At 33.1% G+C, this 16,981-nt stretch overlaps 2 protein-coding genes across 2 annotated transcripts in view; one reads left to right on the plus strand and one right to left on the minus strand.

Annotated features, from left to right (window-relative positions):
- LOC128992868 (coiled-coil and C2 domain-containing protein 2A) overlaps window positions 1-16,981 on the plus strand; it is a 50,853-nt gene that overhangs the window by 11,800 nt on the left and 22,072 nt on the right. The window contains exons 15-17 of the mRNA XM_054416610.1: window positions 56-225; window positions 14,642-14,708; window positions 15,744-15,922. Coding sequence (XP_054272585.1) covers window positions 56-225; window positions 14,642-14,708; window positions 15,744-15,922 — 416 coding nt within the window. The remainder of the gene's footprint in view (window positions 1-55; window positions 226-14,641; window positions 14,709-15,743; window positions 15,923-16,981) is intronic.
- LOC128992274 (uncharacterized) lies at window positions 4,061-9,879 on the minus strand. The gene is made up of 2 exons (XM_054415763.1): window positions 9,799-9,879; window positions 4,061-6,951 (listed from the first exon to the last, which is right to left on the minus strand). Exon 2 carries the CDS (start codon window positions 6,943-6,945, stop codon window positions 5,710-5,712), a length of 1,236 nt encoding a protein of 411 aa, XP_054271738.1. The 5' UTR covers window positions 6,946-6,951; window positions 9,799-9,879; the 3' UTR covers window positions 4,061-5,709.

Below are 16,981 nucleotides of genomic sequence, written 5' to 3' on the forward strand. Positions count from 1 at the left end.
TCCAACTACCACTAAGTGATGAAACTTCCAATATGTGAATCATCTCTTCCTGAAGTTACCAGATAAAGAGGCAGCTAAGACGATTGTCCGGAAGTCCCCGTCTGAAATCCTGGAGGAGGTGAGAGGAAGGATGACGGAGAGTTTGAGACCTCCCGGAGAACCTGTGATAGCCTTGGAGCTGGGAGACGAGCAGGTTACTCCAGAGACGGAGATAACGGACCACAGGTGATTATAGAAACTGGATTATTATGTTAAAATGGTTAAGAGGTATGTGGTTTTTACTATCTCCCCCTAAACATAGTATATGGAGAAAGTATTGTTTTCGTCAAAATTATTGTGTGGGTGTATGTGTGTGTTTGTAAATGGTATGTTAAATGGTAAATGGTATGGGGGATATTGACTTAACATTATGTTAAAATGGTTAAGAGGTTTGTGGTTTTTACTATCTCCCGCTAAACATAGTATATGGAGAAAGAATTGTTTTCTTCAAAATTATTGTGTGTGTGTGTTTGTAAATAGTATGTTAAATGGTAAATGGTATAGGGGACATTGAGTTGTATTTTGACTATCCATCTGAGGAAGATAAACTTATTGTAAGGACATAGTCAAATATTACAGTTTGTTTTAACCGACCTTGCTTTGAGAGCAGTTTACAGTTTAACCGCCGCTTCCAAGGAATTTTGCCATTTCCGCTCCCATGCTCGGCGATGGGAACCATATCTTATCTCCACAGGATGTGACTAAGAATAAGTTATTTTGGAAACATCCTGTCTTGTAACAAAATGAATAAAAATCTAATCCGCATCTTTAATCTCAGCAAAAGTTTCTCTACTGTATTACAATAGATTTGGAAAGCATAAATTAAATTAATATTATAGTACAGTAGAGTCCCGTTAGCCCGAAATGATTGGGACCGGGCCCATTTCGGATTACCAAATATTTCAGATTAAACTTTTTTTTTTTTTTTTGAAAATATTGAAAAAGGTTTACATTTTTTTTATTTTTTGAAAATTTTTGTTTCGTCTTAAGACGCGGGCACGAGCCCGGGATTGTTTTTCACATTACTTAAGGCTAGACCGAGTGGCTGCAGCATTATCACTTAATAAAATCCATTTGTGATTTGGCGGCAAAAATGAAAAATGTTACAGTAATAACAAAAATGGTGAAATTTACTAAAATACTCTATAAAAAAGTCTATCTCGCCCGGCCGCTACAGAATACTTTGACGAGGTACAGCTAACTGTGTTAAAAGTTAAATAAAAATACCCCCGCCGCAGCAAACCTGCCGTCTAAGCGAATTTCCATTTGGCCGAATTGATTTTCAATTGATCTATTTAAATAACATTAGGTTTAACGAGTACCTAGGTTTGCTGCTACAAGGAAACTAATAAAGTAGTGTGTTTTTAGTAAAATATTGATAGCTTACTATAAAATAAATAAATTTGCCAAGTTTGATCAAAATATGTCCATAAACAAGCAAACTACAACATTTTACAATATTCTCCATAAGAATAACATGGGAATTTTAAATTTACCATTTTTTTAGTTTTCTCCGTAACCAATAACCGTACAAAAACACTTTGATATACTGAATTGTTTGTTTTTTTAAGCTCTTTAAGAAAGTTTGGAGAAAAATTGGGAAATTTTGTGTTTTGAGGGTAAAAAGTGAGAAAAACCAATTTTTACCCCATAAAACCCTGTTCCCATGGTCCGATCATGCTGGATCGCGAACTCATTCAAGTTTATCCCGCCTTACACCTTCAAACCAAATTTCATCAAAATCGGATAAAAATTACTCAAGTTATCGTGTTCACGGACACATATATATATATAAATCTATATATATACTAGCTGACCCGGCGAACTTCGTATCGCCTAAGTTATAGGTTTCCCCTAAGACAGACCGATGGAAAGAAAGTACCGTTAAGTTTAATTTTCAAGATGATCTCGTTCGCATCGCTCAATCACGTCCTGGTTTGGGTTGGAGCTCGTTCGCTACGCTCACTCACCTTTAGGTTGGAGCTCGTTCGCTGCGCTCACTTGCCTTCAGGTTAGCTCGTTCGCTACGCTAACTCGCCTCCAGGTTGAAGTTCGTTCGCTACGCTCACTCACCTTTTGGTTGCAAATTAGCTGTTGTCATAAATGTAAAAGAAATAATAGTGCTGCACCCTGTTGGTAATCCTTGTAACTTTAATGCTATTGAACATCATAGAACAGAACCAACTTGTTAATTGAAACAGCTGTTAAGATTCATTAATTCCATTTCTCATAAGGTTAACATGGGAAACTCCAGAGCCACTGGGGCGGAGCCCTTTTAAGAATTTCGAAACGGGAAATAGTTTACTTTCTATTCGCATACCTACAGAATTTACACACCAAATTTCATAACGATCGGTGAAGTCGTTCCGGAGGAGTTTGCAGACAAACACTGTGACACGAGAATTTTATATATTAGATATATCTATATATATCTATATATATATATATATATATATATATATATATATACATATATAACAATTTGAACGAATGGTGTTTTTGGCCTCTGGGGACATTAAAATGAAAAAGTAAATCGGTCCCGGGCCTAAGTCTTACCATGAGACCTACGGTAATAGCTACTTCCCTATAGGGAAATTCGCTAAAATTTCAAAAAATGTTCAAAAAAATTTTAATTTTTTTATAAAAAATTTATTTTTTGGTTTCGGATTAAGCGGACTTTCGGATTACTGAAGTTCGGATTATCGGGACTCTACTGTACTACACTTATTAAAATAGGGAAGCGAGCTGGTCTAGTGGTTAGAGCGCAGGTGAACGAAGTCCTCAGTCATCAGATGCCCAAGTGTTATCACTGTACTGACTCAAGGCTATTACGTAAGACCAATTTTGGCTAACCTTCAGACACAAGAGTGTGGGTCCATTTGCTGCTTTTCCATTCAGCAGAGTCAAGTGTTGTTTCCTGGTTGTGCTGCAAGTCATTGTGCTGTGTAATGTAAAATAATTCATCTGTAATCACACTCAAGGCTCAAGGCTCCTTATTATGGAGTTTAATACAATTAGGCTGTCATTGTTATTAGTCTAGGTGGTACCTTTTTTGACTTGGGTAAATTAAAAGGGTATGAATTACTTTTTATGGCAACAAAATATAACTGAAAAGATAACTGATATGTGCTAACAAATCAAACACAAAATGTACACTTAATTTAGGTTTTTTTCTCAATCATATAAACCCAAAGGCCAAAGGATTTTGTCTTATTATTATAACCTCAATGTTACTTTATTTTAACCATTTTTGAACAACAAAAAAAGTTTATATCAAATTTTATACAAAACATACCGGTAACTTAAAATCTTCCAAACCTCACTGATAAATTTGTACTTAACCTTATGTGAGATAAACAAGCCTTAATTACTTTTTAAATATCTTTTTTGAGTTGGGTGAATCATATTAGACTCTGGATTCTTGTGTTAAAGACAGTGGATTATCACTAACAATACAAATTAAAAAATACAAATACAATACAATACAATGTTTGTACATGTTCATTATAGTGTTTTACTGAATGAGGTATATATCAAACCAGAAATCCCCTTAAATTAGCCTTTCCCTCTCATGAATTCTTTATACTAAAAAGCAATCATGTGCACCGGTAGACTGTTCTTTAATCATTTGCCTAGATCCATAAAAGAGGAATCAAGAATTAGTAGTTTCAATCAGAAAATGAATACATATTTGATAAGCAAACCAGTTTACTCATTAGAATTTTTTTTTACTTATGAGTTGAATGTGTCAAGTTAGAGTGGCAAGCTGGATGATGATGTACACACAAGAACCCTCCCCCCACCTCTGTTGCTTTAGATATATTGGGTACATTTATCTCATCAATTAATTACCATTGAATTGATTTAAAACGTTCGCTACCGCAATAGTACTAAATTTTTTATTCATATGTGACGGCCGGTTTATAGACTGCTGTCGCATACATGCAACTGCTGGTCTCATAATAATATAACTGATGTCACATATTTATGTCGTCCCAATGTTATTAAAACTAGTTGTTCTACCTGTGCCTTGCCACGGGGAGATAATGCAGTGAGGTGGGTGGTTCTTCCCCACCATCCATGGCAAAATGCTGGATTATTAGGCCCTTGTTCTTAGGCTTCTGTAGATTAGTTTTATTAATGACCATGTCATAAGGCAAAATAGTCTACAGATGCGTTTTTTACCAGTTGGAACACATAAGGCTCCTCCAAACTCTTAATGGTTCTTGTGACACTTAATATCCACAACATTTGTCTGCAACATAAATTGCTGTGTTTTTAAAATATATAATACTGAACTAATAAAATAGAAAACAATTGAAACAGAATTCAAAGGTTTGAACACCATCCCGCATTATAAGAAAAACGTACTTTCACTTCTTTTGATGGAATATAGAAATCTATGGAGGAATCAAAAGGTTAATTTAAGGAAAAGTGAACAAACAAACTAAAACTAAAAAAATCCAACAGCTGATGTATCTTCAATAATTTAAATATGATAAAATAGAAAAATACATCCCTTTAATTGAGGTTAATTGAGGTTTTATTGAGGGTGTCCTTCGTAGAGGGTTTATCGAAAAACTGATATTTTTCAGGGGTAGTTTCATATCAAGACCTTTCATTCAAGTATGCGGTTCATAGGAACACGACTTACAGTTTTCTCCTCAAAAGTTCAAATCCATCCTAGCTTTATACATAGATGCTTATATCTTCATAAGGCTCAGAATTCTCTGCAGTGGACTACAGGGATGTCTGACGCGCATGGCACATGTGTCTCACTTGGTCTGTGGATATGATGATTAGTTTTTGTGCAGTTCGCTTTATTTTATGACAATTAACCATTGTAGCAAAACATCATTAGCCTATGTACCGTAGCTTTTATATTTGTTCAATTAATTTAAACTGTTATTTATGAGCTGTTTTTTTACTAAGTTTCCCCTAAAAACCAGCGAAAAAGTTGAATGTGGCATGCATGCGGTGCTTGGACTATTTGAAGAAAAGTATAATAATTTAAACTATTTTCCTTGCTATAGACCGGGCGTCGCAAATATGCGACATTACAAAAGTTTACGAAAACAAGAATACCATATATTATTGACAAACACGATTTGCCCGTGTTCTGCGTGTAGGCTACTGTTAACCAAGAGACACCCGGTCTATGGGTAATACTCACATATTCATATAACTCCATCAGTGGCAATGACGACAGTGTCGCATATATGCGGCGATTGGTAGCAAATGTGTTAATACTACTCACATTTAGTGGCGTGATTCTCAGTGTAGCTAGAAGCCTTCCCTAATCTCTCCCTAAGCCATCATAGTTGGCACAACCTACATACATTAGACCTGACAGAGACGGGATCTGCCCCCTCCCCTGGCCAGAAAGACCATGCCTCAGACACAGAGTAGACCTAACTGTCAACTGTACTAACAACACTGGCAATCAAAAGTCCAAGCTTATTAGTTCTAAACTTGACTTCCATGCTGCAACACTTGACACACATAGCTTTCAGCTGTAAGTTGAGATTTACTCACATAAATAGTTTTGTCAAAGTTTAGCTATGTAACTCAAATGATTAAAATCCATCAAGTATTAAATCTAACTTAATAGTTGGTTAAACAATAAAATTAAAAATCACTGTAGTAACCAAACAGTACATTTTTAATAATCTATTTCATGTAGTTTTCCAAGCATCTGAAAACTCCATTGACCTCCAAACTTTCAAACACCTGTGGGAGAACCTTAGAACAGTATTCCTCTGTGTAACACTTGTCGTAGAAGTTGCTCCCCGCTGCCAGAGCTTCTTCATCCTCTGTGATAAAACTGGCTAAGTCTACTGGCTCGGGATACAGCATGCTGGGCAGAAAAGAACTTGAGATTAACAGAATTAAAGGAGTAAACTTTTTCACCTCTGCCATCATGTGTTCATATGTTAGTCTTTCGTCACAGCTGAATTTCTGTAGGTTTTCATTAAAACTGTCAACGTATAATCTGTACAATTCTTCTAGTCTGTTTCGCTTCACATCAAAATTCGCACTGGACCAAAGGAACAGTAGCACATCAGCGACAGGTGACCCATAGTTTGTCGCTTGGAAGTCGATGATCTTGATGTCACACACTTGGTTGTTTTTGTCGTATTTGAACATCATATTTGTCAGCCATGGATCTCCTTGTTTGATTGTGGTAATTCCTTCACTCGGCTTGTGTGCTTCAACCAACATATCCCACAAGCGAGGTTTAATGTCTCTTAATGTTTTACTGTATTTTTTAAATCTGTCCACTTTTTCTATCTCATTAACAAACCACTTCATACCACCGTTGATCATCATTAAAAAAAGACCTCGTCCTTTTGAGTCACTCGTGTAGGTCGATTCTTTTTTGATAGGCTCCAAAAGTTCAGGATATTTCTTATATACTGGGATGGAGACTGAGTGGAATATAGCTCCGGCAGTCATATATAAACGGCAGTGGTCAAAATCTAACTGCTTTGTTCTATCAGCCATCACATAACCTGTTTCTTTCAAATCTTCAAGAATGGTCACCGTTGGCTTAGGAGAAAAATAACTTTTGGCAACAAAATTCATGTCACTGAATTGTTTTGCCTTGGGTATAAACTTGTAATAGTATGCGGGCTCGTTCAAAACAGCATCAGTTGTTAATTCTTTTAAAGGACCTTCGGTAAGTTCGGCTTTGACAATGAGTTTTGAAGTCTTCACGTCAGAATCAGCTTTGTCCAATTTCCACTCCAGCTCAACTCTGATGATGAAGCTCCCGTAGTTGTTACCAGGTGGAACAGCTGATGAAGTGGTCAAGTTTGTTACCACAATGTTGTTGTTGTCTTCTTCTTTACGGAGACATTGTTCAAAAAACTCGTTGGTTATCCACTCTGGAAGTGAAGACCCCATTTTAACCTAAACAATGACGAATGTTTCATGTAGCAAATACAGCTTATTTTCCAACAACAACATTTGTACAATTTGTGCATGAATAAATAGCTAAGTAGTCGGAAAGTAGTTATTACCGTGGTAAGGGGACCGATTTTCTTTTTCATTTACTGATCCCATAGGCTAAAAATACTATTCATTCCAATAGTTTTTATCATACGTTTGAGTGGGTCCATGAATACAAAAACTCAAATTTACTTACAATTTTAGTCCAATTTGGATTGCATCTAATCCAGGATGAGGCATTCTTTTCAAATTTTTGGAAATTTTTTTTATTGTGATTTTTCAATAAAAACCCTTAAAACGACAGAAAATTTTGATTTTCAAAAGAACAGCTCGGTCAGTTTTTACTATAATTTAGTATGTTAACTCCTTACCTTATAACGGACAGTTGGACGGTAGTTAACCTTTTAATTCTAATCAAAATAGAACAACCCCCATTGCTGTAAAAACTATGGTTTTTTTGTGATTTTCCCATAAAATATCATACAACTGCTTACCATATGATAAAGGTTGTTGAAAAGCTAATGGGAAATACCCCCCGCCACAGCAAACCTGCAGATTAAACAAATTTCCATTTACCTGGCTGGATTCCCTGAAAATTGTCAGATTTATTTCCTATTTAAATAACATTAGTTTTAATGAGTACCTAGGTTTGCTGCTACAGGGAAGGTAACTTATTGAGTTGCGTTTTTTATTGAAATGATAGCTTAGTAAACAAAACTGCCAAATTTGATTAAAATTTATCCATAAACAAACAAACTACAACAAATTTAATAATTTTAAATTATCTCCGTAACCATTAGGCATACAACAACGCTTCAATATACAAAATTATTTCTTTTTTAAGCTCCTACAAATTAGTCTCGAAATAAAAATGGTAAAATTTTATGTTTTTAGAGTCAAAAATGGGTTAAACCAATTTTTACCCCATAAACCCCCATTCCCATAGTCCGATCATCCTGGTTCACAAACTCGTTAGAATAAACGTAGGTCTACACGTTTCTACCAAATTGCTCGAGTTATCGCGCGAACGGACACATATAAGATATAGGCTACATGTATAAAAAAAAATATATATATATATATATATATGAATTTGAATGAAGGGTGTTTTTGGCCTCTGGGGACCTCAAAACGAAAAAGTAAATCGGTCCCGGGTCCAGGTCTTACCATGAGTACAATGTTAAGAGCTTATTCCCAATATGGGAAATTCGCTAAAAGTATGTATCAGATTGCTGACACAGTTTATTTTATACTAGCATAGTACCCGTTCTTCGTACGGAATTGGCGTATAACTGTATAAGTATAACTATAAAATGCTTATTGCAGTTACTCTAGCTTTTGCGTTTGCAATGGCGGAGGATAAGGCTTGACAGAATTTGGTTTTAGCGAATTTCCCATATAGGGAATAAGCTATAACCGTAGGTCCTATACAATATAAAAAAGTAAATTATCAAACATTCACACAATATCACAAATTATGTATTAAATTAAAAACATAAACATTACTGTAAACAATGCTACTTTGACAGTTCTCATTGTATATCACAGCTTTTTGATGCTGCTTTGTTCAAATTAGCTGTTATCATAATTGCAAAAAATATAATAGTGCTGTACTCAGTTGATAAACCTTATAACTTTTTAATGCTATTGAATATCATAGAACCAACTTGTTTGGTCGAATCAGCTGACAAAATTATTCAATTCCTTTTAGCGAATTGTTTTTTAGCTTAAAAAACAAATAATTTAGTATATCAAAGTGTTTTTGTACGGTTATTGATAAAGGTGAAAATTCAAAAAATTTTCAATTTAAAATTCCCATGTTATTCTTATGGAGAATATTGTAAAATGTTGTAGTTTCCTTGTTTATGGATATATTTTGACCAAACTTGGCAAATTTGTTTATTTTGTACTAAGCTATTAATATTTTTCTAAAAAATACACTTTATTAGTTTCCTTGTAGCAGCAAACCTAGGTACTCATTAAACCTAATGTTATTTAAATAGATTTATTTGAAAATTAATTTAGACAAGTGGAAATTCGCTTAGTCGGCATTCGGCAGGTTTGATGTGGCGGGGGTATTAAATGTGAATACCCATAAGGATAACATGGAAAACTCCAGAGCCACTAGGGGCGGAGCCTGAAAGGAGTTTTGAGATAAGAATTTGCCTATATGTTAATCGGGAATGTGAGATATCATCATCCCAAATTTCAGCCATATCCGACCAGTATTTTTCGTGTTTACTTGTCACATACATCCTTACATACATCCAAACTTTCTCATTTATAATATTAGTAGGAAGTAGGATTAGTAGGATAACATAACCATATGTTATAAACAAATTAGGCAGGCAAGATGAATATGAAAGTTAGACATTACAACAACAATTTCCTAATTTTCCTTATGTAAGTTAATATGTGTGTAGTAATGTTTTTGTCTGCAGCTTGTTATCGTCTAGCTAGTATGAATTTATTTCATATCAAGTTGTATTATTTATGCAAAAAACATCAATTTACGTTACTGTACCTTATTGATGCAAGAACAATTAAAACATTTTTTGCACATTTCATCATAGGATTTACATGTTCCTAAATATCATACTGGTAGTAAAATGTAAAACCATGACCTACGATGATTACCTTCTAAGCTGCACAACAGTATCAATTGGTATTCATTGTTATTAAGATATCACAACATAAAGTTTATAGTTTGTAATTGTGTATATAAAGAGTAGAATGTTACAGAGAATGTTAGTTTAAATTAGTTTTAATTCGTATGACAAGTTACTTCACTGTTTAATCTTACGTTACCTGTCACTGAAAAGCTGTTGCTGGTTTACGGGCTGGATATGATCTGAAATGGTTGGGTTGTGGCTGTAGCCTTGAGTTTTGGATCATGTGACTCCTTCAGTTTGAAGGTCATTGATTTCAGAAGCAAAGGAGATTTAATTTTCAAACTGTTGCTCCAGGAATAGCAGGCTTATACATGTTTTTTCATAGTTGGGTGATTAAAATTTGGAAACTTTTAAATTTAAACTGCAAATCTAATTAAATTTAAATTTCATTAAATTATATTGGTGCCAGGGAAAATATAGTTTCAAATTCAGTACCATTATTAAACTACCGACCTAATTTTCTACTGTCCACTGAGCCACAGGTTTTATTCACTTTATCTTATATTACTTATGACTTTTGTTAATGACTTTAAAGTTTTACAATATATTTTACTATTTCCCATGTAATCTCACCTTCAGGTTTTGGTCATAAATTGATTATACTCTACTATTATAACAATCATTATTTTGTTTATAATACACTTATTGGGTAAGTGTAAAATATTGACAAATCACTTATAGTATGATAAACACAATGATTCACTGACATGTGGCAATTAATCAAGATAAAGTTAAAGGTATTAAAAGGTAGTCTTTGAGTTGAATACAAATATGGGTTATGTAAACAATTTAAGAATGGTTTCTTTATTAATTTTGTTTATATTTTTACAGCTATCACATTACATCAATTTGCTTGACAAACGATTTAGTCTGTATTTCAAAACAAATGAGATAATATAGCTGAACTTTTAAATTTATACACCCTGCAGATATTCTTCTAACGAGTACGGTAAATATTTTAAGTCACCAAACGCATTCAAATTCAAATTCAAACGCATTTTAGCGTTTGAATCTTTTTGAATCTGTAATGCCAAGTTGTATTTTTTAAGTTACCGGTACCTATATACTGCCCTGCTAAGCACAGTTGTGGTAACTGACATCTGGGTAAAATTGAGAAAATGAGGGCAGTATATTTAAAACTATGCCCTACAGTGAAAAATTGACTTAAAAACATATTTTTGGTCTCATCTTATGTATTTTTTAACGCTAAATCTTTTTCCAAAATTATTTTCAACATTAAAACATTCTAAATACTTAAGAAATTAGATAATGCTTTAGTTCTTATCAATTACAATCAAATATACTTGGCCATATAGTGGCAACTTAATTTTCCTAAGCCAATATGTTGTATCTCTGCAGATGCCACGAACTGGTCTAGCAAAATCATGGTTATTGTTTCAAATGCAACAAAATATAAGGTTCCCAAAATAAACAAAATTTCTAGATTGAAATATTTTATAATTCTGTTTTGGCAACAAGTTGTTGAATTGTTTTTCTGGGAGTTGAAGAGGATACATACTGGTATTTAAATATATATGAATTATACCATTAGTGATGTTATTATAATTGTTATATGATTAATTAATCTTCCCCCTTAAATTGTTCAACTACCTACTAAAAGTTTTCTCAAATAAGTTAGAAAATTAAAATATAAAAAAAATTGTATTTATTATTAATTATTATTTTATGTTAAGCAGGTGTTCTATCACTGTATCTAGTATCGGAACTATCACAACGTTATCGGTAACTTATCACAAAAGTCGATAACTTATGCATTATGAACTTACCTCTATTAAAGTAATTCAATACTGTATTTATAATAGAAGCACACGACACTACATATATGTATGTTAATTCATGTAGGTTAGTACATAACTGGATGGTATTAAATTATAAACAATTGTAATATATTAAAAAAAGCTTTATAAGAAGAATTAATTAACTACCATGCTTTAACTGTTCAATAATGATAAACATATTTTTTTATTTTTATACTTTTCCAATTACTTTATTTCATTTTCAAACAAAAGATTTAAAGCATTAAGCTGTTATATAAACATGAATGATAAAACGTATTTAGCTCGTATATATAATCCAAATTAAATGCAGGCGACTTAAAAAATTGCCAAAACAGGGATAAAACCCATTAATTAAGATTAAACATCTCATATGTAATCAAACAAATTAAACATTAATTTCAACATTGTTGAAACTTGTTTTTTTTTTAAGAACTACACAAACTATTGACTAATAGTTTTGTAAACAATTTAAAAATTGTAAAAAAAATGTATTTTTAAATTGTTGAAACTTGTTTTTAAGAACTAGGCCTACACACTGTTAAATACCGGTACTTTTGTAAACAATTTAAATATTGTTTGGAAAATTGTTTCAAAATTCTTTATAACAAAACTATAAGAATAAAACAATTTTAAATTGTTTTAAAATAGTTACAACTCGTTTTCAAACTTATTTTGTATACTGCATAATACTGATTGTTAAACAATTTAAAGATAGTTCCAATCTTATATTAAAATTGTTGTGTAATATGAAGTTTAAATCACAATGCTTTTTAATGGTTGTAAAACAATTATTGTAATACAGCTTTTGACAATTTTTATGGTCATTGGGGATCAACAATCGAAGTTCCGTCAATCTTGTTTTGGGGAACTCATCCTTTCCTCCCATCAGGTTTTGGTGAGACACAATTTTCCTTAGACATATCTTGAATAATCCTATCATTGGTTTTGTTATAGCCCAAGGTTGTAAAAAAATATGTTACCAACTTTTTGGGACGTTTTTGTTATGAGTAATTTCCATAAGTAGGTACATCTTCATTAAGAACATCAGATTGACCTGTTACAATCTCAATTTCATTTATCAATCCTACATTATCTGAATTTAGATACCCCTTCTCTCAAGTCATAATTTATTTCATCAGATTGGCCGGTAAAAACTTTAACTTACAGCTTCATTTATTAGGCTTAAATTATTGGCAGAATAAATGACCTCTTCTAAAGAAAGGTTCATCATTTAATAGGCCCACAAGAAACTCTGTTAAAATGTTGATTTCAAAAATATACTATTATCAATATCACCAAGTGGAATGTCAATATAAAGGAAATTAAATTCATTATTTGATAATAATAGGTCGCCTCAATTCAAAGAGACAAAAGCTTTGTTTCCAACAACACGGCACTTATAGGAATACTGGGCCAATAATGGGGATGATGCTAAACTAAATTGCCGTAACTGATGGATTGCTAAAGCATTTTGTGGTAACATATCATTCCTAAGAGAAATCGTTGTATCTGTCGTTGGATACAACTTAAATACCCTAGTAAATGTAAGTTACAACAACTGCGCTTAGTAAAACATTCCTAAACTGCAGATACGGCAAAGAAAATAAGCATTTTATAAATAAATACAACAACATATATGGCATTTAAGGCTATTTATATGATCCTAAGTATGTGTAGAATCACATGGTAACCATATCTCATTTTCCCCAAAAATGTCAGTTACCACAACTGTGCTTAGCAGGGCAGTATAAAAGGATAACATTTTTAACTGAAACATTTTGATTGTATAGTTGTTTTAATATGCTTTGGTGAGGTACTCATTCAACAGCTCTTTTTAAAGAATACACATTTTTGGCTTTTCCATAAGTTTACAGATTTAGCAAGTAAACTATTCATATTTTACATTTTTCAGTTTACTAAGTGGTAAAGACTGTTCTCAGCTCGTAGTTATTGTTTCTTGAACACAACGCACTGACTGACAGTCACAGCATAACAATGGAAGTGTCTGACCTTGTCTTATCAATCTCCTTTATCATTCCTCTGACAGATCATCAACCAAATAATCATATGCCTCCAATAATCACAAATCTGACTTGTTCAGATGTCCATTCATTTTACCCAGAGTTATTAATTGAAAAAAATGTGCTCTATTTGAGTTTCAGATTTGTTCTAAAATAAGTTATTTAAAGAACAAATGTTTTTGAACTCACAAACTCAGTATTATTACACAGACAATTTGCTGACATACTGACATTAAAAAATAACACACGAACCCACTGCTTCTATCAGTTGAGTCGAGTACTAGGTACTAGATAATCTATCATATCTTCTAATTGTGCCTACCTCATCCACAATGTTGCAATATTTTCAATCTCTGATATTGTGATACCCCACCTGCCAAGTTCTCATTCACCTTATTGATTATTTTGGGGTCAAGTCAGTGTTGTAGATTTTCCAGCGTAGGAGCGCTCACCATTGACTAACATTATTTATAAGATTTTTTACAAAATCAGAGGGGAAACAGCGTTCCCGCAAGTTCTTGCCGCACTAGTCCGAATAATATTTAAAAAATAATAGGGCTTTGTGAAGGATTTGAGCTGAGATGGGCTGTATAGCATAAATTGATTACAATTGACTATGTCTTAGAATCCGGATATTTAAAACACATTTTTGTTATTTTTTAAAAAGGAGTTATAGTTATATATACTGTGGTGGTCTTAAATTATTGGACACATTTTAATTTATATAAATAAACAACCAAGCAACTTAAAATCATGGGAATTGTTTTAACAGTTTATTTTATTTATTGTGTTTTGGAGCAGTTGGGGTAAAGCTAGTTCTTCTAACTAAACCCCTACTCATAGTGGTTAACCTGAACTCATCCCTGTCACTCATATTACACATACAACATGAGTTGGTGGTGAATGACTTTTGTCAATTTTACTTTTTATAGCTCGCCTGGAATTGCACCATAAACCTTACGCTCTCAGCAATAATCTTAAGAGCTGAAAAATATGAAATGGATATGGATATTGTTGAATGAATGACCAATCTTACTGGATCAAATGATTAAATAAAATAGTAATTGAATCCCAAACATACATTTCAAATCATAAATTGTTTGCAACAAGTGTTGTTTTCTTTTTTTTTTGTAGTTTAATTAATGGTGTTTAATTTTAGAGAGTTGGAGAGAAGACAAGCTCTAAAGCAATGCCAGCTCAACATCAAGGTTTTATTTAATAATCAGGTAGATTTTTTCTTTTCCAAACATCACAATATCTCACTTTTGCATTTTTGTAATTGCTAATATCACGTTGAAAGCACACAACCTTAAAACATTGCAACTATCACTGATTCAGTTTGAAACTGTTACATCTTAGTTCAGACCATTTGTAGATTGAAAGTTTTCTATAGGTTTTAAGGTTTGTTTGTAAGAGGGATGTTATCCAATATACAGGGTGTCACTAACCAACCTGTGAGCCTTGTTGTCTTTTCTGCTGTGGAGCTGAGTCGTCAAAGCTGCTTGTTGCTCGCTGGGACTCTGGGCAATGACAATGGTCTGCACAAGCCCATAAGATTAACAAGTTGAATGATCGGGTGCTGGAGGCGTGTAGCAACTGCAGCAGTAGTCAGGGGGTTTTAAATCTTGATCACATTAATGTGAGGTCACTTTCTGTTTTGGTTATGGACTTAAGAAGGCTTCAAACATTGACACTAACTTGGATAAAAAGCAGGACACCAAATTTCAAAATGCCTAACCAAAAATATAATTCCAGAGGGGGGAAAAGTGTTGTATGTCTTTTTGGCATGGGTCTCCGGTCGTAGCTCTTAAAAACATTAAAATTCAATGATTTGGGCTAACTCGATAATTGAAAAGGAATCAATCTTGGAGAGCATACATTTTACTGGTTAATTTTGTTACTGGGCAGTTCTTGCGGGTCGTATTGCTCTGTAATTCTGTAATGAGGTTTTTAAGTGGTTGTAAGGTCCGTAACATAATTAAAAAAGGAAGATTGGTAGGAAAACTATTTCAGGAATATAAAGACTTACATGCCAGAACAATGTTAGCATCGAACTAAAAATCAGTTGAAAAGCGTTTTGTGTTCATAAAATATCTAGGTATTTTGTAAATGTGTTCCTATCTGGCATTTGTACATTTTTTTGAGTTATTGGTTACCTACTTGATATTTTAGTAGTAAATGTTGTGTATATTCTGGATTAGATCTTCCAAACTGTTCTTGGATACTTCAAAGTTTTCAGATTGACATTTGTTTTGCCACAGGTGGTGTGCAGGTCTAGGCCTCTCTCACTGTACCCTCACTTCTGTGCCTCGCTCAACCAGGTGTTCACGCTGCAGGTGACAGAGTGGCCGCAGTCTATTGTACTACAGTTGGTAGCACTGGGAGGTCTAGGTGCAGGGAAGAGACTCACTGCCTCTGTGTTTGTCCCTGTACCACCAAGGTGGGTAAATATATATGAATCATCGTATATAATACTCAAGGTCTCTGTAGTGCACAAAATGTGACAGGTGCTTTGAGAGTGTTTGTGATATTGTATACCCAGTGGTCAGTAGTTAAACTATTTATTAATATAACCAATATCTGTCAAAAATCGTAGTTGTTTTGGAAAATGTTACAGGCATTTTATTTTCCTAAGTAAAAAGTATTGTTTGAAATTTGTCATTTGAAAAAAGAAACTTGTCATAGTTTTGGCAATTTTATTCTCTATTATGATTCGCCTTTTGCTTAAAATTCTATTTGTGGATTGTGAAATACCTTCGAGTCTATGTTCAAAGCTTCGACTCCATTACTTTAACTTATTATAGTGTTATAATTTTGTTCTACACAGTATTGTGTAACTAGGAAGAACATATACTATCTTCAGCATATTCTTGAATGCAGTTATTTTTTATATGGCAATGGATTTGCACACTTTTCTGGAGTTTTCTATTATACCAATATCTTAGTTGATTTTTATACACATCTTGAGACATTATTTTATTTTAAAAACGTACTAGCTGGATATTACACAATTATTTGTTCACGATATAGAATTAAGGGTTTTACTTAAATTTTTTTTTAGTAATGACGAGGGTTATTTTTTCCTCTGTACCATGATTTTTTTTAAATATATATCAATGAATGTATGTATATGTGTATATATCAATGAGGAATATAATTTTTTGGGTATTCTTAATATTCATATACATCTTGAGAAGTATGCTCTCAGTATTTCATAAAAAAAAAATTAAAAAAGTTAAATAATAAATACTAATAATTATATAGTAATCCAGGCCCATCAACATGGAATTCAAAGGAAAAGGACGTATTTGAGACAACGGATCCGATTCCAGTAATGACGAGTACCAAAACTTCCTTGAAATCTTATAATCAACTCACCTACAATTTAGTTTAAGTTTTTTGTAATGATGTTGTGGCAGGTATAACAGCAGGCTTAACTTACTTAGAAAAATAAAACTGAGTTCAAGTTTACATGAAACATAACATTTTTGAAATGAAG

Source organism: Macrosteles quadrilineatus, unplaced genomic scaffold (assembly GCF_028750875.1).
Source record: "Macrosteles quadrilineatus isolate MER2022 unplaced genomic scaffold, UCM_ALF_1.0 Scaffold_4__1_contigs__length_99947679, whole genome shotgun sequence".
NCBI lineage: Eukaryota > Metazoa > Arthropoda > Insecta > Hemiptera > Cicadellidae > Macrosteles > Macrosteles quadrilineatus.

Excerpts from the sequence above, each read along its gene's own strand:
- LOC128992274 (XM_054415763.1), bottom strand. The coding sequence starts at position 6,945 with ATGGGGTCTTCACTTCCAGAGTGGATAACCAACGAGTTTTTTGAACAA.